Source organism: Ornithorhynchus anatinus, chromosome 5, assembly GCF_004115215.2.
Source record: "Ornithorhynchus anatinus isolate Pmale09 chromosome 5, mOrnAna1.pri.v4, whole genome shotgun sequence".
In the NCBI taxonomy this organism is placed as follows: Eukaryota; Metazoa; Chordata; class Mammalia; order Monotremata; family Ornithorhynchidae; genus Ornithorhynchus; species Ornithorhynchus anatinus.
The window spans coordinates 38,134,443-38,158,438 of NC_041732.1; the positions used below are offsets into that span (position 1 = coordinate 38,134,443).

Here is a 23,996-nt window from a genome sequence, read left to right on the forward strand (position 1 = left end):
CTGAAACAATGGCGGGCTGAATGGCCTCTGTCAGCAGGTCCTCTCCCCTGTTGCCATGGAGACCCCACCGGGGCTTACTAAAGGTATTTCCTGAAGAGAAAGGCAGAGCACACATGCCCGGCAGCCCCGCTAATCCCGACAGGAAGCCATCGCCATTCAGCAGCCCGGGGGCTCGGCGGCTCGGGTTTGGTTTTGTTTTTATTAAAAAAAGATTTCTGCCTTTTGTAGGTCCAACCCCTTCACTGTAACAGAGCACAGGGCTCCCATGGCTTGGGCTACAGCAGCCTGGGGGCTCGGGGTCCAGCCTCCTACACCTACTACTGCTAATAATAATAATAATGTTGGTATTTATTAAGCAGTTACTATGTGCAGAGCACTGTTCTAAGCGCTGGGGTAGATACAGGATAATCAGGTTGTCCCACGTGAGGCTCACAGTCCCCATTTTACAGATGAGGGAACTGAGGCACAGAAAAGTTAAGTGACTTGCCCAGTCACACAGCTGACAAGTGGAAGAGCCGGGATTCGAACCCGTGACCTCTGACTCCCAAGCCCGTGCTCTTTCCACTGAGCCACGCTGCTTCTCTAATAATAAATAATTGTGCTATTTGTTAAACTCTTGCCATTTACCAAGCACACCGCTAAGTGCTGGGGTGGATACAAGGTAATCAGGTCCCACATGGGGCTCACAGCATAAGGGGAGGGAGAACAGGATGGGCTTGGGAGTCAGAGGTCATGAGTTCGAATCCCATCTCTGCCACTTGTCAGCTGTGTGACTTTGGGCAAGTCACTTAACTTCTCTGTGCCTCAGTTACCTCATCTGTAAAATGGGGATTAACTGTGAGCCTCATGTGGGACAACCTGATTACCCTGTAATTACCCCAGTGCTTAGAACAGTGCTCGGCACATAGTAAGCACTTAAGAAATACCAACATTATTATTATTATTATTATCCCCATTTGGCAGATAAGGGAACTGAGGCAGAGTTAAATGATTTGTCCAAGGTCACACAGAAGACAAGGGGAAGTGGTGGGATTAGAACTTAGGTCCCCTGAATCCCAGGCCCATGCTCTTTCCACTAGGCCTGGCTGCTGTTGCTGCTGCTACTATTACCAATCATATTTATTGAACATGGAATGTGTGCAGAGCACTGTACTGTTAATTATTAAGGCATTTGTTAAGCACTTACTATGTGCCAAGCAAAGTACTAAGGGCTGGGGTGGATCTAAGCAAATCAGGTTAGATACGGTCCCTATCCCACCTGGGGCGTTCAGTCTCAATCCCCATTTTACAGATGAGGTCATTGAGGCCCAGAGAAGTGAAGTGATTTGCCAAGGTCACATAGCAGACAAGTGGAGGAGCAGAGATTAGAACACATGACCTTCTGACTCCCGAGCCTGGGCTCTATCAACTAGGCTTACTACTACCACCACTTCTTCTCTTCTGTTGCCGACTTGTTCATTCCAAGCGCTTAGTACAGTGCTCTGCACATAGTAAGCGCTCAATAAATACTACTGAATGAATTCTCAGGAGTTCCTGGATACTTGTTCTGGAGAAGGAAAATCCAAACCTCCCATCCTATTTGAGGACAGCCTTCCAGAAGCAACCTATCAATCATATTTCCTGAGCACTCTACTAAATGCAGGGAGCTTACAATATAAGAGTTGGTCGACACATTCCTTGACCATATCTAGAGGGGGAGATGGACATTAATATAAATAATATGTCATTTATAAATGCTTAATATCTATAAAACAGTCTGTCGATCGTATTTATTAAGCGCTTACTATATAATAGGCACATTCCCTGTCCACAACGAGTTTATTGTAAACTCTAGACTGTAAGCTCATTGTGGGCAGGGAATATCTGTTGATTGTTATATTGTACTCTCCCAAGCGCTTAGTACAGTGCTCTGCGCACTAAGTGCTCAATAAATACAATTAGTTTACACTCTTAATTTGTATTGTTTATATTAATGCTGAGAAGTCATTTTCCTGGAGAATTTTGCAGGAAGGGCAAAATGGCAGTATAAACTGCTACAGAAACCGATCAAGAAGAGGGGTGGTGAAGGGAAATGGGGTACTGGCTTCCGAGGCTTGTTCTGTTGCGCCGATGCCTGCTTTCTCTCTCTCAACCCACCTAATGTTTGTCTCCTCCCCGTTCTGGCCTTGGGCGTGGTACTCCCTCAGTCCCCAGCAGCGGGCAAGGGGCTGTAATTATGCGATTAACAGAGGAATGTGTCCACATAGTGCTAATAGACTTGAGCAGTTTAAAAGGGTTCTCCCTTCCCCCCTACCTCTACCCCATCACCACACACATACATTTTCAATGGGGGAGTTCGGAAAACATTCTGTATTGACTCCCCAGATCCCCATTAAAACCCACTTTGCTTCTGCCCGCCCCATTTTATCAAGGACAGAGAGGGTTGCCCCAAAGAGATTGTACTATTATATCAGTCTTCTCACTGGTTTCCAAGTCTCCAGTCCTCTTCCCTCCAATCTAAATTACACTCTACTGCACAGAGATAATCTTGAAGAATAGCCTGTCCCGTATCTTTCCACTCCTCGAAAACTTCTAATAGCTTCCCATTTCCCTTCGCATCAAGCAAAAACTCACAATCTGTTTCAAGGCACTAAACCCACTTTCCCCATCTGACATAAGTCTCTTCGTCCTCAACTTCCCCAATTCACACTTTCTGTTCCTCCCACGCTAACCTGACTCTACTTTGTTCTACCTTCCTTCCTCCAGCCCCACTCACTGTTCCTCTAACCTGGACTTCTCACCTTTCCCTAAACCAACCAACCTGTTCAAAGTCCTCTTAAAATCCAACCTCCTCCTGCAATAAGCCTTCCCTGATTAATTCCTAACACTCCCAAGTCACAGCACCCAGCAACCATCTCTAGCAAGTATATAGTTACACATATCCTCAGCACTTGCAAATATACACCTAGTCTTGGCAGTTCCAGTCAGTCATATTTATTGAGGGCTTACTGTGTGCAGAGCACTTTACTAAGTGCTTGGGAGAGTACGCTATAACAATAAGCAGCCACACTCCCTGCCCACAACCAGTTTACAGCCTAGAGGGAGAAAAAGACAGTAATATAAATAAATAAATAAATTACAGGTATACACATAAGTGGGGTTGAGGGGATGAATAAAAGGAGAAAGTCAGAGGAACACAGAAAGGAGTTGAAAAGGAAAAGAGGGCTTAAGTCAGGAAGGCCTCTTGGAGGAGATGTTCCCTCAATAAGACTTTGAAGGTGGGGGAGAGAAAAAACACTCACTTTAGCCGTATGCTCCTGTCCCCAGAGACACCAGTACTCTGGCAAATAAAGCCTGGGGCCACAAAGGCAGAATCTGGAGCAAGCTCCTCATTTCCTTCTACCCAACAGCCCTCTCTTCCCCCCTACCATCAGTCAACTTGGGACTCTTCATATCCCAGAGCCTATTATCAACTTCTTGGGAGGTCCAGAAATATTCATAGACCTGAAATAGACCTTTTTTTCCCCAACTTTCTACTCCTAGTGCCCCGTCCTCTGCAGTTTGCTGCAAGACATTGTCCAGAGCACAATGTTAAGTGCAAGTGGTATTAAACCCATAGTCTTCCCTGGGCTCAACTCCAGGTTGATTCAGGATGTTCCCCTACTCCCCAGGAAAGTCTGTCAAAGACTCCACGGCATATATCTGGGAGACAGAAATAGTCACCTTCTTCTAGGCAGTTAAATTGAAAGAGTTGGCCTGGCGAGCTGAGAGCTATATCCCCCACACCTCCCCATCACTGGCTTTCCAGAGCAGGGGCCCCTTGGCCATGTGTCTGCAGCTGCAACCTGTCATGCACTTCCTGGTCTGGGTTCTGTAATGGAAAGATCATTACAGGGGGAGGGGGAGATGAATCAACAGGAGAGATGTAAGGCTGCTTTCCACTGGTGCTCTGACCCCGAAGCTATTGATGCTTGGTCAGATTCCCTCAAAGAAAGGAATGTAATCACCCTCCCTCCCACTGCCTTTCTAACTCTGGGTCCTGGCTAGATTCCTCCCCCTCCCTTAGCCTAAATTGTTTGGGAAAGATAAGTCAGGCAGAGAGGAAGAGGTGGGTTGGCAAAAGCTGCTGCCTCTCCATAATCTGCTTATTTTTCTGGTTCTTGGGGTGCTCATGCCAAGAGTGTGGTCTAGTCCTCCAAATCTTGTGAGGGCCCATTCCTCTCACCCCCTCTCAGTAGAAAACTCAAGACCAGGTATCACCAATGCTCGACAACCTTAAATCCTGCATAACTGAGAATCTGGCAGGCCTCATCTTGTGCCTGCTACCCAAAGATGAAGCTTGAAATATAGGAAAAAAAAGGATCGAATGATATTTTCAAAACTAAGGGTTATGAACTACAAACATTTAAAATTTGTTCTTGGGATTGATGTTTATGGGAAAGCAGGGGAATAGAATTGTTTAGGGGCAGATAAAATGGTATGGAGCTATGAAAAAGGCAATGGAGGGAGATGGCAGAGGAATTGCTAAGTGCTTTTTGTATGTACTGTTTCTATCAAATGATTTTTGAAGAAACAAAATAAAGAAAATTTAATTTAGTTTGCCTAGGCAGACTACAAAAATCAGGTCAGCTTTGAGCACAAGGACAGAGATCCTGATTGGGCATTTTAGTATCTAATATCCCCAGCACTTAACTCAGTACAGTGCTTGGCACTTTGTAAGCACTTAATAAACACTTGTTATTATTATTATTCTAGGGCTAAGTTGGATGACTGTGAAGAAGTCCCTGTGCAGTTTGGCTTAGTGGAAAGAGCATGGGCTTGAGAGTCAGAGGACATGAGTTCTAATCCCAGCTCTGCCACTTGGCTGCTGTGTGACCTTGGGCAAGGCACTTAACTTCTGTGCCAGTTACCTCATCTGTAAAATGTGGATTAAGACTGTGAGCCCCACGTGGGACAACTTGTATCTACCCCAGTGCTTAGAACAGTGCTTGGCACATAGTAAGTGCTTAACAAATACCATTATTTCTTTCTTTCTTTTTTGTCCTTTTTGACTGGAGGTAAGGTGAGGTGCAGCCTCAGCTGAATAAAGAGCCCTGGTCTAAGCCTCAATCAATTAATCACTCAACCAGTGGTGTCTGAGTGCTTACTATACAGATAGCACTGTACTAAATGCTTGGAAAAATGCTGGGTACATAGTAAGTGCTTAACAAATACCATAATTATTAATATTATTATTACTACAGTACAACAGAGTTATCAGACAGGTTCCCTTCCCACAACAAAATTTCTGGCTAGTCTCATCTCTTCTCACATTCCCATCCCACTGCTGCCAACATTATTCTCCAAGGTACCTGGAGCAGTTTACACTACTTTCCTATTTTCTTCAAAAGAAAAAAGTAATTTTATATCAAAGAATCTGGTAGTCTGAGGCTTCATCAGTTTGCAAAAGCTCTATAAATTGTGAGGCTATATCTAATGTAGGGAGTCTCCCCCTTTTGAATGTGGAGACGCAGGAGCAGAGTTAGGTGGTGGGATGAAACCTGCTCATGATATTCACCCCTCCTTTCTAGTATCCAATTAAAGATTTTCTTTCCCCAAGGCCTTAAAATTGCTCAGACATGGACACAGAGTGGAAATCTCGAGATCGGGTACTCTCAGCAGCAGCAAGGCCTAGGATTTACCCTAGAGCTGCCCCAAGAGAACGCCAATCTCGGGCTGAGCCTGTGCCACTCTGAAATGACAACCTATTTGAAAACTACGGGGAGCAATTGAAAGGTTAAAACCATTTCAATCTGAATCTTAAATCCTACCCAGTTTACCATGGATAATGGTTACTAAAGTAAGCAAGTGCCACAAATCTGAAACTGGCCCATGGGCAGCACTTAAAAGGTCTGAAGCAAACAATCAATCAGTAAAGGTACAGATCTTTTTTTTTTTTGGTATGGTATCTCTTAAGGTCTTATTATGTGTCAAGCATTGTTCTAAGTGTTGGGCCAGATACAATCTCTATTCCACATGGGGTTCACAGTCTAAGTAGGAAGAACAGGTATTGAATCCCCATTTTGCAGTTGAGGAAACTGAGGCACAGAAAAGTTAAGTGACTTGCCCAAGGTCACAGAGCAGGCATTTGGCAGAGCTGGAATTAGAACCCTCAGAGTCCCAGGGTTATGTTTTTATCCATTAGGTCATGCTGCTTCCTGATATTCCTCCAGTGATTTTCACATGTTGTAAAAGGGAGCTGAAATGAGCAAAGTCAGCTTGGGGACTGGTCCTTCATATAATAATAATAATGATGATGATTGTATTTGTTAAGCACTTACTATTTGCCAGGCTGTTCTAAGTGCTGGGGTAGATACAAGGTAGTCAGGTTGGGCACAGTCTCTGTCCCTCATGGGACTCACAAGTCTCGATCCCCATTTTACAGATGAGGTAATCGAGGTCCAGAGAAGTGAAGTGACTTGCCCAATGTCACACAACAGACAAGCAGCAGATGTGGGATTAGAACCTGCAACCTCTGCCTCCCAAGCCCTTGCTCTTTCCACTAGGCCATGCTGCTTCTCTAACCCTCCCCACAGATGTACTGTCCCCCACCTCCAAACCCTTTGGGAGACATCCTGTTCTTCCTCCCAAAGGCAATACTACCCCAGCCCAGAATCAGACAGCTCATCAATAAACTCAGATTTGGAAATTGGTCCCTTACTGAGTTCTTAGAATGCTAGGGTTTCCTGATCTGGGCACCCTAAACCAAACCCAAACCAGATCTTGATGGGACCGAAGGCTCAGGCTGCAGGCAAAACCAGACATTTGGGGCTCAGCTACAAGGGAAAAGGGAAAAGGTAAGCTCATCATGGGCAGGGAATGCATCCGTTTATTGTTGTATTTTACCCTCCCATGCACTTAGTACAATGATTTGCAGACTGTAAGTAAGTGCTCAATAAATATGACTGAATTGAATCATCCTAGGAGTTCCAAAACCGGCCTGTCCCTCTGCAAACCTTGTTTGGAAGACAGAATCTCATACTAATACAGGGGACACACAAACAAAACACCTGTAGATCCCTCAGAATGGAAAAAACAAAGGTGCTGTGTTCAGAGTAGGGGTTGGAGGTGTTAGTTGGGGGGGAGGGGGGGTAGAGAGACTGTCTCTTGAAATTACACTTTCCAAATATGATACAGCACTATTTCAGCCCTCCCTGAAGATCCTTCTCCTACTGCACCCCCTCCTAATCCCCTGAAATCTCAACCAATGCTCCCCACCCAATTCGGGCTCAATTTTTCTTCACACTAATTGGCTGGGAAACAGCAGGAATAGCTGCATTGCCAGCCCAACCCCATGCCAATCCTGGCTCTGCCACATGTCTGCTATGCTTCACTTCACTTCTCTGTGCCTCAGTTACCTCATCTGTAAAATGAGGATTGAGATTGTTAATCCCACATGAGACGGAGACTCTGTCCAACCTGATTTGACTGTATCCACCCCAGTGCGTGGCAAATAGTAAGAGCTTAACAAATACCATATTATTAAATTTGTTATTACCTGGTATCCCATTGGCCCTTGCTCAGGGTCAGGGAAAAGGAACTCCTACAATGACGAGGCTGCCAACCTTTTGCCTATGTCCTCCCTCCCACTTCATATATGATAGACCACCACTATCCTCACCTTCAAAGCCTAACTAAAATCACATGTCCTCCAAGAGGCCTTTCTCGAATTAGCCCTCATTTCCCCAACTCTCTCTTCCTTCTGCATTCCCTTCGCGCTTAGATCTGTGCCTTTAAGCACTTGATATTCACCCCAGCATCAGCTCCATGGCACTATGTACATAACTAATTTAATTTAATGTCTGCCTCCCCCTCTAAGTTGTAAACTCCTTGTGGGCAGGGAATGTGTCTACCAACGCTGTTGTATTGTACACTGTACTTTCCCAAGTGCTTAATACAGTACACAGTAAGTGCTCAGTAAATACAATTAATTGATAGATTGAATCTCAATTTTTAGAACATTCGGAAGGTCTATAAAAGACTGTGACTGTTGGGCTTGGGTCTGGGAAGCCTGAAGCTCTACCCTTCTAGCCGCGATACCCCACTTTTCTTGTATTTGCCAGTTAGTCCCTTATATTATTATCAATTTGTTATCATTTCATCTTTCCTTATGTGCCTCTTGGATTTGGGGAGTGGCTAGGGATCAGGACTAATTCTCACCACTGTATTCTTTTACAGCATTTACTACAGTGCTTTGCACACATTAAGTTCTTAATAAATGCTATTAAGCAATAAGCAATGTGGTCTAGTGCAAAGCACATGGATTCGGGAGTAAAGAGTCAGTCCTCTAATCCTAGCTGCCACTTGCCTGTTGTGTGACTTTGGGCAACTCTTTTACTTCTCTGGGCCTCAGTTTCCTCATATGTAAAATGGGGATGAAACACCTGTTCTTCCTCTTCTTTTGACTGTGGGTTCCATGTGGAACAGGGGCTGTGTCTAACTGGATTATCTTGCACCTTCCCCAGTGCTTACTACAGTGCTTGGCACATAGTAAGCACCTAATAAATATCACAATTATTATTACTCATAGTACTACTTGCTCCAGTAACAAAGGCAACAGGCTCAGCACTCACCTCTTCTCCCCAAGCCTGTCCTAGAGATTCAGGAGCCATAGAACTCGAGACAGAGAATGCACTGAATCTCCTACTTCCCGGAAGCCCATCCTTCTTTGCTTGTGAGCCAGCTGGATGATTCCTTTTACCCCTTATCCAGACAGCCTTTGGGTAGTGAAGTGAAGGCAGTTCCAACTCATTTGGCAAGGCAGTCACCTGACAGCAATAAACAGGGCTGGGGGGAGCGGGGAGGAATGCAGGCTATGGAGGTATCAGCTTAGCACTTTGATGCTGGCACCTGTTGGGGCCAGAGAAGCCCTAAAATTTAAGTTGTGGCTACTTCCCTCTTTTTTTTAATGGCATTTATTAAAGGCTTACTATGTGTCAAAGACTGGTCTAGGTACTGGGTAGATAGGAATTAATCAGGCCAGATGCAGTCCCTATCCCACATGGGGCTCACAATCAAGCTGGGACAACAATTATTGAATCCTCATGTTGCATCTGAGGAAACTTGAAGTACAGAAGTTAAGTGACTTGCCTAAATTCACACAGCAGGCATGTGGCTGAGCTGGGATTGGAACCCTGGTTCTTTGGCTCCCAGACCCATGTCTATCCACTAGGCCATGTTGTTTTTCTCTACTTCGTCCACCTCAAATTCATCATCCTTGCCTGTTCTAACTCTGCCCTCTCCTCTGCCTGGCAACATTATTTCTCCATCCTTTCTGACTCCTATGCCCACTGCCCTCACCACTTGTTTCAGACATTTAAATCCCTCCTCATACCCCCTTCCACCTCCCCCATATCTTGCCCATAATGACTTGTCCACGTACTTTAATGAGAAAATTGAAACCATCAGGCATAATCTTCCCTCCTCCTTTCCAGTCTTTCTCTCCTCATGCCCTTTCTGCAACTCTGCCTCCCTGCAATATTTCAAGAGATCTCCTGCCTCCTCTAAAAATCCACCCCCTCTACCTGCACCTCTGACCCCATCCCTCCACACCTGATCAAAGCACTTGCCCTCTCTCTTCTCTCCTCATTGACTGCCATCTTTAGCTTTTCACTTTCCAGTGACTTTTTCTCCACTCCTTTCAAACCTTCTAAGGTCTCCCCTCTCCTAAAAATAACCCTCCCGTCTCCACGGCTCCCTCCAGTTATAGCCTCATCTCCTTCCTACTATTCTACACTTGCTGCTCCACTTCCTCTCCTCCAATTTTCTCCTTGATTCCCTCAATTTGGCTTCTGCCCCCTTCGCTTCTTTCTGCCCTCTCAAACATCACCAATGGCAAATCCAACAGCCTCTACTTCATCTCAATCCTTCTTGATCTCTCAGCTGCCTTTGATACTGTGGAACACCCCTCCTTCTGGAAACAGTATCCAACCTTGACTTCACTGACACTGTCCTCTCTCGGTTCCCCCATCTCTCCATTGGCTCATTCTCAGTCCCTTTCATGGGCTTCTTCTCTGCCTCCCACCTCCTGTGGGAGTCCCTCAAGGCTCAGTTCTGGATCCCCTTCTATTCTCCATCCACACCCATTCCCCTGAAGAACTCATTAGCTCCCATGGCTTCAACTACCATCTCTATAGTGATGGTATTTGTTAAGCGCTTACTTTGTGCCAAGCACTGTTCTAAGTGCTGGGGTAGATACTAGGTAATTAGGTTGTCCCATATGGGGCTCACAGTCTTAATCCCCATTTTACAAATGAGGTAACTGAGGCCCAGAGAAGTGAAGTGACTTGCCTGAAGTCACACAGCTAAGTGGCGGAGCCGGGATTAGAACCCACGACCTCTGACTCCCAAGCCCATGCTCTTTCCACTAAGCCATGCTGCTTCTCTATGCAGATGATTCCCAAATCTACACATCTCCAGCCCTGATGTGTCCCCTTCTCTGCAATCTTGTATTTCCTCCTGCCTTCAAGACATCTTTACTTGGATGACCCACCTAAACCTCAACGTTAACATATCCAAAATGCAACTCCTCATCTTCCCACACAAACCCTGTCCTCCCCATCACTTCACCATCAGTGTAGACAGCACCCCATCCTCCCTGTCTTACAAGCCCTTGACCTTGGCGTTATACTCTACTCATCGCTCTCATTCAACCCACATATTCATTTTGTTACCAAATCTTTTTGGTTCAGTGTCGCTAAAATCTTCCCTTTCCTCTCCATCCAAACTGCTACCACGGAAAACCAATCCTATCCTGCCATGACAGCCTTTTTTGCTGATCTCCCTTCCTCCTCTCTCTCCCCACCCCAGGCCATACCTCACTCTGCTGCCCAAATCATTTTTCTACAAAAATTTTCAGTCCAAGTTTCCCCTTTCTAATAGAACCTCTACTGGTTGTCCGTCCACCTCTGCACCAAACAGAAATTCCTTACCATTGGCTTTAAAGCAAGCAAACTCCTTGCCCCCTCTTACCTTATCTTGCTGCTTTCCTATTATATAACCCAACCGGCTTACTGTACCTCCATTTCTTCTATCTTGCTCGTCACCTCCCCCCATCACCCACCTTCTGTCTCTGGCCTGGAATGCCCTCCAGAGTAGCAGCGTGCCTCAGTGGAAAGAGCCCGGGCTTGGGAGTCAGAGGTCATGTGTTCGAATCCCGGCTCTGCCACTTGTCAGCTGTGTGACTGTGGGCAAGTCACTTAACTTCTCTGTGCTCAGTTCCCTCATCTGTAAAATGGGGATTAACTGTGAGTCTCACGTGGGACAACCTGATTATCCTGTATCTCCCCCAGCGCTTAGAACAGTGTTCTGCACATAGTAAGTGCTTAACAAATACCAACCTTATTATGCCCTCCCTCTTCACATCTGACAGATGATCAATCTCCCCACCTTCAAAACCTCATTAAAAGGACACCTCCTCCAAGACGGCTTCTCTGACTAAGCCTTAATTTCCTCTTCTATCCTTCCCTTCTGTGTCACTCTTAAACTTGGGTCATCTTTGCCCTTGGATTTGAACCCTTTATCCGCCCTTCCCTCAGTCCACAGCATTTACAAAAATAGCCGTAATTTATTTATATATCCCCCTCTATACTGTAAACTCACTGTGGACAGGAAATATGTCTACCAACTCTGTTATATTGTACTCTCCCAAGCAGTTAGTATGGTGCTTTGCACACAGTAAACCCTCAGGAAACTGATTGATTGACTGATTACTTCAGAATCCCCCAAAAGCCAGCTTGCCAGATTCCAGGATCTGACTCCTGGGGTTTAGGATTTTCCCCCAGTTTGCAGAGCTCTAATGGAGCATTTACTTTTGTGCTAAATAATTAAGGGTTGGGAGGAGTTTCCTGAGATAAATCCTCCATTTCTTCAGACTGGTCAGAAGCGTTGGGGATAGATATACTCTGTAGGCCAGGACTAGGGACACTTTAGGGTGAGGGAAGAGTGAGGGAAGAGTTTGCCTCCATTTCAGGTTGCAGGAGGAAGAGGGCAAACTGGAGCCCCCCAGTAGCCCCCAGTAGCCCCGGGGGTCTGTACATTGTAAAAACAGGGCCCCAGCTGCTGACCCTGCTCTCTGCCCCTGGGGCTCACCCTGCATAATAATGCCTCACCCCCGACCTTCCCTCCCCCTCCTCTTCCCTGAGGCACAGCTATTCATCACCAAACCAGACACAGGCCATCACTCACTGCTTCCGGCCCAAACTGAGAGCAAGAACTCTGGCTGCACCACTGACCTCAGTGCAGGGGCTGCAAGCACTTAAAAAAAAAAAGAATCAGTGACCCTCCCTTTCCAAAGTCTATGTTCTGGGCTGGCCAATTCTGTCCTCCTATCAGCCACCTATACTCTCATCACTGGGCCCCGAAGTTGATGAACCACCAAATTCCTCCAACCCTGACTCCTCTGGAGACAACGGCTCCCAAGCTCCTCCCTCACTGCACAACTGCCCTGAGAAATTCCTCCTCTCCGGCTTCGGGGAGCTGGCTGGCAACAACCGAGTGGAAAATCAGTGGAGCTAATGGTGTAGCAATGCAGAGGCCAGAGCCAAGAATACAGCGCCGGAACGGCTCGGCTGCCCCAGCGTGGACAAGCAAGGACACGTGAGCTCCTTGCATTCTCACGTGCCACAATCTAGCCCACATCTCCTGGTTCTGTTGGCTTGTGCACACACACGCACAGACTCACACATACATTCACACACTTTCTCTCTCTCTCTCCTCACCCCCCTCACTTGTTGCACTCCAAACCCCAGCAGAAACATACCAGGCAGACAGGCATGAGTATGAGTGCTGCTCTTGCAGCATGAGTCTCTAGCACTATAATCAATTCCTCTGAGCATGGTACTCTGACCTGAAGCTCCGGGACCTAAGCTCTCCAGTTGTTCCTAATAAGAGGCTCTGTCATCATTTCCTGGGAAAACTGGGGCTCTTCTAGGATTCGTGGGCAGTCTGCAATCAAATGTCCAGTTCCACTACTCTCCAAATACTTTTCAGATCTTAAGACCCCCCAGTCTCCCGGCGGGTCACGTGCCATTCTCTTTGAAGAGGACATTCACCTTATACAGAAGTTTGTGAATCAAAAGGAAACAAGCTCTGAGCGCTCAGTAGAGGGGTTTGCACCCGGTAGGCATTCATCTAAGCATTCATCGGGTAAGTGTTCAACAAATGGCACTGATTGAGTAACCCTTCCCAGAGAGCTCACATCCATCCTCCCAGGAGAGCCACGGGGGGGATGCTTCCTCCTGGTGACCTTCCTCAACTGAATAATCTTCAACAGAGGGAAGTGGGGGATTTATGTTGGATTTAAACAGCTGGATAACTGAACCAAGATAGTTGACTTCTCTGGCAGGCCATGCTGATCTTTTAACTAGTGCCTCACCATCAGTGCAATCCTCTAGGGTTTTTGGTTGATTTTTTTTAAATGGTATTTATTAAGTGCTTACTATGTGCCAGCACTGTACTAAGCCCTAGTGTAATCATCATGTTGATACTTGTTAAGTGTTTACTATGTGTCAAGCACTGTTCTAAGCACTGGGGTAGACATAAGCTAATCAGGTTGGACACAATCCCTGTCCCGCATAAAACTAACAGTCTGAATCCCCATTTTACAGATGAGGTAACTGAGGCACAGAGAAGTGAAGTGACTTGCCCAAAGTCACAGAGTAGATTCATGGCCAAGCTGGGATTAGAACCCAGATCCTTCTGACTTCCAGGCCCATGCTCTATCCACTAGGCCATGCTGCTTCTCATGTAAGTGTTGGGAGGCTAGTGTCAGCACCTGCAGATACTGGGACACTCAGACTCACCGGACCAACTATTCCAACCGGTCAGGTTTTGTAACTGAATGATGTCATACAGAACATTTGTCAGAAGCCTCTCCTGGTCTACCCAATACTACAAATTTCTCTGGGAGCTGTCTGACCCTCCCCTCCCTTTTCTAACTCCAGAGCCATTGCGTTCCCCTTCTGGGTCCCTGTTAACACCAGAGCCTCCGTGGCGGGAAGTGAGGCAGAGGGAAGCTGGGCATCCAAAATAAAGGTGCATGGTGATATAGTCATATTAGGCACGGGAAAAACCTGCTTAAGCTTGCAACTGGGTGAATGACTACTCACAAGAGCTCATGGGGGAGAAGCAGCATGGCCTAGTGGAAAGAGCACAGGCCTGGGAGTCAGAGGATCTGTGTTCTAATCTCGGCTCTGCCACATGCCTGCTGTATGACCTTGGGCAAGTCACTTCTCTGTGTTTCAGTTCCCTCATCTGCAAAATGGGGTTCAGACTGTGAGCCCCATGCGGGAAAGGGATTGTATCTAACCTGATTATCTTGCATCTAACCCAGTGCTTAGTATAGTGCTTGATGCATAGTAAGTGATTAACAAATACCACAATTATCATCACTGCACTTTGAGCTCCATATGGGCCAGGGTCTGTGTCCATCCTGAATAGCTTGCATCTACCCCAGCGTTTGGAAGAGTGCTTACCACATAGTAAGAGCTGAACAAATGCCATAATAACTACTGCAGAAAAGGGAATTTAATTAAAGGTCTTGGATGCTGTTGCACACTGGGGAAGACAGTGTGGGGGTGGCAACTCTGGCACCAGTAAAAAATGGCCTCTCCACACAGCAGTCCATTTCTCATGAAATATGAAGACAAAGCCCTGCTTTGTTGGTGCACAAGATTCGGGAGTACTGCAACTACAAATACAATTGTGTAAACTTTTTTACTATAACCTCTCTTTCTTCAACCAGCCATCGGCCCTCTTGGCTCAATCACTGATCCTCTAACTCCACGTCAGGTATAGGCAAGGAGTGGTTGAGGAGTTGCACTTATCATTGTCCTGCAAGTAGGCCCAGACAGTACTTGAAACTTCAACAGGGTAAGTCTGCTTTGTCAACCACTTTGTACTCAACCTCAACTATTGTTTGCTTCTAAAAAGGCAGGACATTCTTACAGGTCAGCCATGCCCTGCTGCACTGATTTCCCCTCGACATGACTCTGACTCTTTTTACCTGAGTAGTCATTCGTGTTTATTATTATTATTGTTATTATTAATAATAATAATGGTCCTTGTTAAGCACTTGCTATGAGGCAAGCACTGTTCTAAGCGCTTGGGTAGATACAAGTTAATCAGGTTGGACACCGTTTCTGTCCCACATTGGGCTCAGGGTCTTCATCCCTATTTTATAGTTAAGGTAACGGAGGCACAGAGAAGTTAAGTGACTTGCCCAAGTCACAAAGCAGACAAGTGGTGGACCTGGGATTAGAACCTAGGTCCTTCTGACTCCCAGGATCATGCTCTATCCACTGAGCCATGCTGCACTTACTTAGACCATGAGCCCCACATGAGACAGGGAGTGGATCTGATCTGATTATCTTGTACCTACCCCAGTGCTTAATACGGTACTTTGCACATAGTAAGATGCTTCACAAATACCATAATCATGATTGATTAATAAATTCTATGACTACTATAGTCTTCAAAGCCCCCATATAGAATATACAGGGCCTGTTCTCTCAAAACAAGTCTCATGTGACCTTCCCCAAATAAAATGTAATGGAAGGGAAAAGGAGAGAGGGAGGGAAAAGGATGGAGGAAGATTTTTCAGGAAGCCTTATGAAGCTTTCCAACACTAGCGAAAAAGAAAACGCTGACAGCTCCAGCCCCAACCCAAGAACATTTGCTAACCTCTGACATTCAGATAGGGTAAGGAGTTCCAGCATCAAAAACTATTCTAGCAATAAAACCTTTCCAAGAGGGCCAGACTTCTTGGTGTGTGGGTTCACATTCCATCTGCCATGTTGGCAGCTCCTTGGGGGCCTGGGCCCCAAAGATGTTCAGTACACTGGGAGCGAGCACTACCGATTAGAACTTCAAATCCCAAGCCTGACTACAGCAGGACTCTCCCCATCTTATGGAAAAAAAACCAAAACAAAACAAAAAACCCATGCCCTGCTTCAAAGCAGATCACTTGAACTATCCTGATCAATTACTCAATAGTATTTGAGTGGCATATTGTACTAAGCTTTCAGGATACAATAGAGGTTGGAGACTTGTCTCCCTCTCCCAGGTCCTAAAAGTCAATGGGATAGAAAGACACAAAATGATTAACAGATAGGTGGAAGGAGATTCTTGCCCACTACTCCATATAGTCTCTATCCTCTCTCCACTCCTTCCTGGGAAAATTTATTTTATGTCCGTCTCCCCCTTTATCCAGCTATTACACTCCCCTTTTTCTTAGAACCTCTGTCTTTGATCTTCTATGTCCCTGGCCATGAGGTCAAATGTACTTTTTTTTTCCTCACAGGAGGTTCTCTTGATCCTCAGACCTGAAACCCACTTAAAAGTTACCTTGGGATCCTTCTTCAGAGTACAGAGGCCTTACTTAACAGTGTTTCTGCACTGTCACTTCATTCAATAGTATATATTGAGCTCTTACTGTGTGCAGAGCACTATACTAAGCACTTGGGAGAGTACAATATAACAGGTACATTCCCTGCCTCGTAGAACAGGAAGCAAGAAGCAATCTTCTCCCTGACGACCCACCATCTAATCCAACTGGCCCTAGAGACCTAAAGTCCCTTCGAACAGAGTCAAGCACTGATGGCACGGGGCTTTCTGTCACCAGAAAACCTACAACTGGGGCTGCACAAAGTTCTCTTTGATAATTTATAAACTCCACTCCACTCACTCCCTTGCCCTAGATTGGAGCCACCCCAAGTGACCTGAAGACCCCCACAGCCGACACTTCCATTGCCCTGCGATCACCTTTGTAATTCCTGCAATCTGTCCAGAGGGATGAAACACATAATGATGATAACTGAGCCAGGGGAGAGCCGGAGCTCTGACTTTCCCCAGGTCTTAGCCTTACCGTGTTCGGGCAGTGTTGGGGCTGCTCTGGCAGGGCAGAGTGTGGCTGTGACCAGCACAGCCCAGAAGAGGAGGCACTTCCAGCTCCACATCCCAGTTCTGAGGCTACACGTCGTTGACAGGGCTCCACATCTCCATGGGGACTCAGCCCTCCTCCTGGGACCACCACTCCTCTTTCTCAAGATGGCCAATCCTTCACCCTAGTAGAAAAGAAAGTTAGAGTGGTGATTGAGAATTAACAGTCTGGGTGAGAAAAACTAGTGGAGGGGGAAGAAAAACTAGGTGATTGCGGTGGTGACCTCGAGAGGTAGGTAAGCGATCATGTGCATCCACATCCCCAGTGTCCATCACACAGAGGGATAACTTTCTGGGGCATGAGAAAGAGGGTTAGACTTCCAAGATCAGTCTCACGGGTCAAGGGCTCTGGATTTCCAAGCAAGTCCCAGTCAAACACTAGGCTGACCAAAGTAAGATTCTCTTGGGGAACCCCTCACCTTCGGCTTCAAGGCCCTCCATCTGCTGACTCCCTCTTATCTACTGGCTCTCTTTTTCCCTCTAGACTGTAAGTTCTTTTATGGGCAGGGAACGTGTCTGCTAATTCTGTTGTACTGCACTCTCCCAAGCACTTACTACAGTTCTCTGCACATAATAAGCACTCAATAAATACCAATGATTGATTAACTGGTAGATTTCCTGTTACACCCAAGCCAACCTCCCAACTGTTTCTTGCATTTGACTCTTCCAGCCGACATACTGTTTGTACCCGTTCCCCTCCCTGAAACACTTTCACCAAACCATGACCCTCACCTCTTTCAAAGTCTTCCTAAAACTATCACCTTCTGCTTAATCTCCCCTCCTTCCCAGTCAGGCCATCCTATCAGCCAACTCAGCATTCATATTTTTAAAAGGTATTCACATGTTTCTCTTTCGTATATATTTATTTTCTCATTCTAACCATGGCATATATGCTAAATGATCAGTCCCACCGTGCTTTATTTTTATGGTATTTGTTAAGCACTTAAGTATCTGTCAATAATGTTCTAAGCACTGAGGTAGATTAAAGTTAATTAGATTGGACACAATCCCTGTCCTACATGGGTTTCACATTCTACGGAAGAGGGAGGACAAGAGAACTGAGGAAAAGAGAAGTTAAATGATTTGCCCAGGGTCACATAGCAAGCAATTGGCAGGGCCAGGATAGAACCTATGCCCTCTGATCCCAGACCTGTGCTCTTTCCACTAAGCCACTCTGCTTCTGTACATATCCCTAAATTATTTATTTATAATAATTGTGGTACCAGTTAAGCATATCCTATGTGCCAAGCATTGTTCTAAGCACAGGGGTAGATACAAGTTAATCAGGTTGGACACAGTCCCTGTCCTACATGGGGCTTACTCTTATCCCCATTTGACAGATGAAGCAACTGAAACACAGAGAAGGTAAGTGATTTGCCTGAGGTCATACAGCAGACATGAGGCAGAGCCAGGATCAGAATCCAGGCCCTTCTGACTCCCAGGCCCATATGTGGGCAGGGAACATGTCTATCAACTCTGGTGTATTGTAGTCTCCCAAGTCCTTAGTCCAGTGTTAAGTAAGCGCTCAATAAACACCACTGATTGACTGATTGGTATTTACAGCCCATTAGACAATAAGCTCCAAGTGAAGTGATCATATCTTCTGCTTATGTTGTAGTTTCCCAGGTACCTAATACGGAAAGTCTGTACACAGTACATGCTCAGTAAATTCTCCTGATACATCCTCTGGACTATAAGCTCACTTTGGGCAGGGAATGTGTCTGTTACATTGTACTCTCCCAAATGCTTAGTTCAGTGCTCTGTACACAGTAAGTACTCAATAAATAGGAATGACTGAATGACTGACTACTGATACTGAAATCCACCTGGCCAAGGCAAGAAGTCCAAGTCCAGAAAAGTCGGTTACATAGAGGTGGCCCCCCAGTACTATTGAAAATGAAGGAGTCATGAGTTCCCTCATCTGTAAAATGAGGATTAAAACTGTTAGCCCTATGTGGGACAGGGTCTGTGTCCAACCTGATTTGATTGTATCCAGCACTTAGAACAGTGCTTGACATATAGTAAGCGCTTAGCAAATACTATCATTAATAATAATAATAATAATGTTGGTACTTGTTAAGCACTTACTATGTGCCAAGCACTGTTCTAAGCGCTGGGGTAGAACAGGGTAATCAGGTTGTTCCACATGAAGCTCACAGTCTTAATCCCCATTTTACAGATGAGGTAATTGAGGCACCGAGAAGTTGTGACTTGCCCAAAGTCCCACACCTGACAGGTGGCGGTGTTGGGATTAGAACCCTTGACCTCTGATTTCTAAGCCCGTGTTCTTTCCACTGAGCCACGTTGCTTCTTATTATTAACTTAGTGACTTGGAGGGTCACTTGGGCAAGTGTTTCAGATACTGGGACATCAGGACCAGCTCAGCTTCACTCTTGGTGAGATCAGGAAGCCACCACAAGGGGAATGAATCAGGAGCATCTCAATTTAGCACAAAAAGTCAGCCTCAAGGGCAGAAAGGATCTCTTTCTGACAAGGCTGCTGCTCCCAAGCTCTAACGTCAAGGAAAGAAACTAAAGGTGGGTCCAACCTTCTTTTGGCAAACTGTGAGGATCAAGAAGAGTCAATCAGTCAATTGTATTTATTGAGCCCTTATTGTGTGCAAAGTGCTTGGGAGAGTACAATATAACAATATAATAGCTACATTTCCTGCCCACAACGAGCTTACAGCCTAAAACAGCAATTGAAAATATGGAGAGGAGAGTGAAATATTGTGCATGTCCTCCCTGACTCCCTCATTTGATTCTTTAAAGTTCCCATAACAAGAGTTTGACCTCAGGCCAACATCACAATCTCTAAAACCTTAAATCCAGAGATGCCCCAGGAAGTAAGTTTTAAACCAACTCCCTCAGGAGGAAATCACTGTTAAATATTTACAAATCGTCTTTGGCATTCTAAGGCCTGTGCAGGACATTAATGGACCACTGTCCCTACTCTCCAGGTTGCCCACGTTCTGCTAACTGCTCCGCAGAACAGCCCAAGTTATTTAAGGAATCGCCTTCCCGGAATATGCCCTAATGTGGAGCAGCAGCTCTGTTTTAGTTTCTGCCCCGGAACTGGGTTGGTCCCCTTAAAAATGAGTCAGTGAGGGCTGGCTGCAAATTCCACTGGATTCTTGGCTTCATGTACACAAACACACACCCCCTCCTTCCTCAGCCACCCCTCTCCCCATACTTCCAAGGGCTGTCCACCCTCTTGACAGGCTGGGAATTGGCTCCTCCCAGTTCTCTCTTCTCCTGGCCTACCATTCTCAGTGGAAAGTGTGCATCCCAGACGGCTAGGGAGTGGCTAATTGGCTTCTCCCTCGGGCCAAGTAAGCGGGAGACCTGACCTTCTGGCCGGCCGAGTGAGTGCTGCTTCCCTTCCACTACGAAGTCACTAAATCATATCCCACCCCTGTCCCCAAAGACCTGACCAGGCCGACTGTGGGTAGCAATTAGCCAATGGAGTTGTTAGGGGCAGGCCACAGTGTCAGTAGGGGCCAAGGACTTGCAGAGTTGCTTTAAATAAACAGAAATGCTGCTGGCTGTGTCCTGAGTGGTCACTTCCTAGTAGCCAAAGGGGAGCAGCTGTGTAACCCTTAATAATAATAATAATAATAATAATAATGTTATTTGTTAAGCACTCACTATGTGCCAAGCACTGTTCTAAGCGCTGGGGCAGATTCAAGCTAATCAGGTTGTCCCACATGGGGCTCACAGCCTCAATCCCCATTTTATAGATCCGGTAACTGAGGTCCAGAAAAGTGAAGTGACTGGCCCAAGGTCACAGAGCAGACAACTAGCAGAGTTGGGATTAGAATCTTACATCCCCTGACTCCCAAGACTGTGCTCTTGTCACTAGACCCCTCTGCTTCTCATAGTGAGAACCTGTTTCAAGTAAGAGGCAGGTTACCTACATACCCATATACCTTGAGCATTCACTGAACATACCTGAAAGACATTCTTATTTCCCTCATGCCCACTTTTGTCCCCACCCATCCCCATATCCATTTCCAGTTCCTGGCCAAATAGGCAGAAGGAAAGAAGGAAATGCATGATCTGAGCCCAGAGCCAAACTCAGTTTGCTTTCTGATCAGTGTGTTAGTTCAGGTGTACTCCTCCATTCTGTCTACTGTGATCGATCAATCAGTTGATCAATCAATGGCATTTACTGAGGGCTTACTGTGTGCAAAGCACTGTACTAAATGCTTGGGAGAGTACAATATACCAGAGTTACTAGACTCGTTCCCTGTCCACAAAGCGCTTACAATCTAGAGGGAAGACGGGCATTTACATAACCTATGGCTATAGTTTAAGACAAAGAGCACCCATGTGGGACAGGGACTGTGTCCAACCTGATTAGCCTGTATCTACCCCAGAGTTTAGAACAGTGCTTGACACATAAAAATAATGATGGTATTTGTTAAGTACTTACTATGTTCCAAGCACTGTTCTAAGCACTGGCACTTGTTCTAAATGCTGTAGTAGGTGCTTAACAAATACCATCATTATTACATAAACTCTGTGGGACTGAGGGTAGGGTGAATATCAAGTGCTTAAAGGATACAGATCCAAGTGCTTAGGTGATGCAGAGAGAAGAGGGAGTAGGGAAAATGAGGTATTAGTCAAGGAAGGTCTCTTGGAGATGAATGCTCCTGAACCATTTTAAATTTCATTTCCAACGTTGTCTCTGAGAAGCTCAGAAACAGCTCATGTTTTTTCCTTCTCTCCAACCCAGAACTGGAGACAGTGGATTCCCTTGAAACAACAAAGAAAAGTCAAGAGAACCTTAGGGAGCTTTCTCCTCCAAAGGTCACCACCCTGCTTCCACCTCTTCTTCATCAGCTCTAAGACAGCCTGGAAGAGCAGGGACAAACTACCCCTCCAACGCTCAACACCAAAAAGTCTGCAGCCAGGAGGGGACAGAAGAGAACTCAGTGGAGCCTTCACACTGCAGACAGCCTGAAACTTTCCACTCTTCCTCTACAGCACCATCTTATTCTAGGAATAAAAGTGTAACCAGGCTGTGAATCCCATGTGGGACAGCGACTGTGTCCAAACTGATTAAGTTGTATCTACCCCAGCTCTCAGAATAGTGCATCACACATGGTAAATGCTTAACAACAAATACCATCATAAAAAAAAAAAACAGACGACAAATGCAGTTCTCTCCACTACTCAGTAATAGGAGCAAAAACAATCCATCCTGTCTTGCAATCAAACTGATTTAACGGGGTAAAACTTAGCACTAGTAGAAGGGTGTTCTACCTTCTGACATGTCTCTACTCAACATTTCACTTTTTCTTCTCCATTCTCTCCACAGTTGGAAATCACACAATTGCCCAGGTAACCTGGAGGAGTTTGTAGAGCACAGAGAATGGACTGGCCCCAGTCTCAGAGCAGGAACAGGCTCTTTGGTGGGGAGTTGCGGGGGAGGAACAGAGTTTAGCTCTGTGTGTGACTGAGTTCTGGGGGGGTGGGAAGATGGAGTGTGAAGGAATCAATAATATTTTGTTCACTTTTCTGAAAATATTTTCTAAAGCAAATCCACTAGGGTTCATTTCCCTCCTAAAAGAAGCCTACAAGCAATAGCCTGGGAATATGCTGACAACTGTACTAACCCAAGTGCTCAGAAAAGTGTTCTGCACCTAGTAAGTGATCAATAAATATGATTGATTGATTGATTGAAAATCAATGGGAAACAACTCTAGCCTGAGGCCCCTAAAAGCAATTTATGTCTTTCCCCTCCTCAGCCTCTACTCCCTCCCCACACCTGCAAAAAAAAAAAAGAAAAGGAAAGAAAAAAACCCAACTAATATGGAGTTTCCAGCCCAGATCAACAGGGTTCGCGTTTGGATATGTTTCCATCTAGTACCTAAGTGATCCTAATGTCCTGTCCTCAGGGTACGCAGAATAAAGAAGGGTGAGAGGACTGGGGATCGTCCATTAAAGAAGATCCCCAGTGATGCCAAGGTCCAACATTATTTTGGTAAACACTACTTCTCCTTATGAGAGTGAGAGTGTGAGCCCCATATGGGACAGGGGAATGCATCCAACCAGATTTGCTTGTATCCACCCCAGTGCTTAGTACAATGCTTGGAACATAGTAAGTGCTCAACAAATGTCATTATTGTTATTTATTACTAAGCTCTGGGGTAGACACAAGCTAAGCAGAGCCCATGTCCCACATGGAGCTCACATCTTAATCCCCATTTTACAGATGCAAAGAGAAGTTGAGTGATTTGCCCAAGGTCACACAGCAGACAAGTGGCAGAGCCAGAATTAGAACCCAGGTCTTTTTGACTCCCAAGCCAGTGCTCTATCCACTAGGCCATGCCACTTTTCAGAGCTTATGTAGCTCCTCGGGATGCAAACTATCTAGCCTAGCTCTACCAGATTCATTCACAGAGGAGCCTGGGCCAAGAGTTAGTGAGCTCAGCTGCACCTTTTGGCCACTACACTGTTACTCCTAGTCAGATCTCTCAGGAAACTCCAGGGCTACCAGCTGTGCTGGAACAAGAAAGGAATTTCTTTGGGAATTCTGGGTTCCAGGTCAGCCAGAGCTGGGCCAAAGAGAACTGTGTGGTGGGCAGGGCCTCTCCTCCTACCCAGATTACAAATACTGGGAAGGGTGGAACCTAAAGTCATAATCCCTCTCACTTACATAAGGAGCTGCTCTAAAAGGCTTCCACTTTCAGGGAAAATCATCCTATAATCTTTCGCTATCAGGCAGTGGTAGGAGACAGCCCTCCCCTCACTCAGCAAGCATATGGTCCAAAGAAACAAGTCTTCATTCACCTTTCCCAGAAGTGAGCAGGGAATACACTCCCAGGCTCTGGGTTTGGGCGGGGGTGTGGGGGAGGGCTGAGCAAACACTTAATAAACATTCGAAGGAAGTTATGTAGCCCTCGCTTGCAAAATTCATTGGTTTAACCCAAGGGAAAACCCTAGTATTTTTGCTCGAGTCTTTGAATAAACAGAACTAAAGAAAGAAATATGAAAATGATGGTGATCATCATACTAATAAATGAAATGTAAATA

The 23,996-nt window shown here is 45.8% G+C and overlaps 1 protein-coding gene and 1 long non-coding RNA gene across 11 annotated transcripts in view; one reads left to right on the plus strand and one right to left on the minus strand.

Moving 5' to 3' along the window:
- Window positions 1-23,996, minus strand: part of FGFR1 (fibroblast growth factor receptor 1) — a 76,755-nt gene that overhangs the window by 48,818 nt on the left and 3,941 nt on the right. For all 10 annotated transcript variants that reach the window (XR_005660007.1, XM_029066418.2, XM_029066423.2 and 7 more), the window contains exon 2: window positions 16,883-17,081. Coding sequence is in view for 9 of the 10 variants with exons in the window: in XM_029066418.2 (XP_028922251.1) it covers window positions 16,883-16,973 (91 nt within the window). In the remaining variant the exon portion in view is untranslated. The remainder of the gene's footprint in view (window positions 1-16,882; window positions 17,082-23,996) is intronic.
- LOC114812248 lies at window positions 25-22,000 on the plus strand. Its single transcript, XR_003759907.1, has 2 exons — window positions 25-184; window positions 21,694-22,000. It is a non-coding gene; the product is annotated as an uncharacterized LOC114812248 (long non-coding RNA).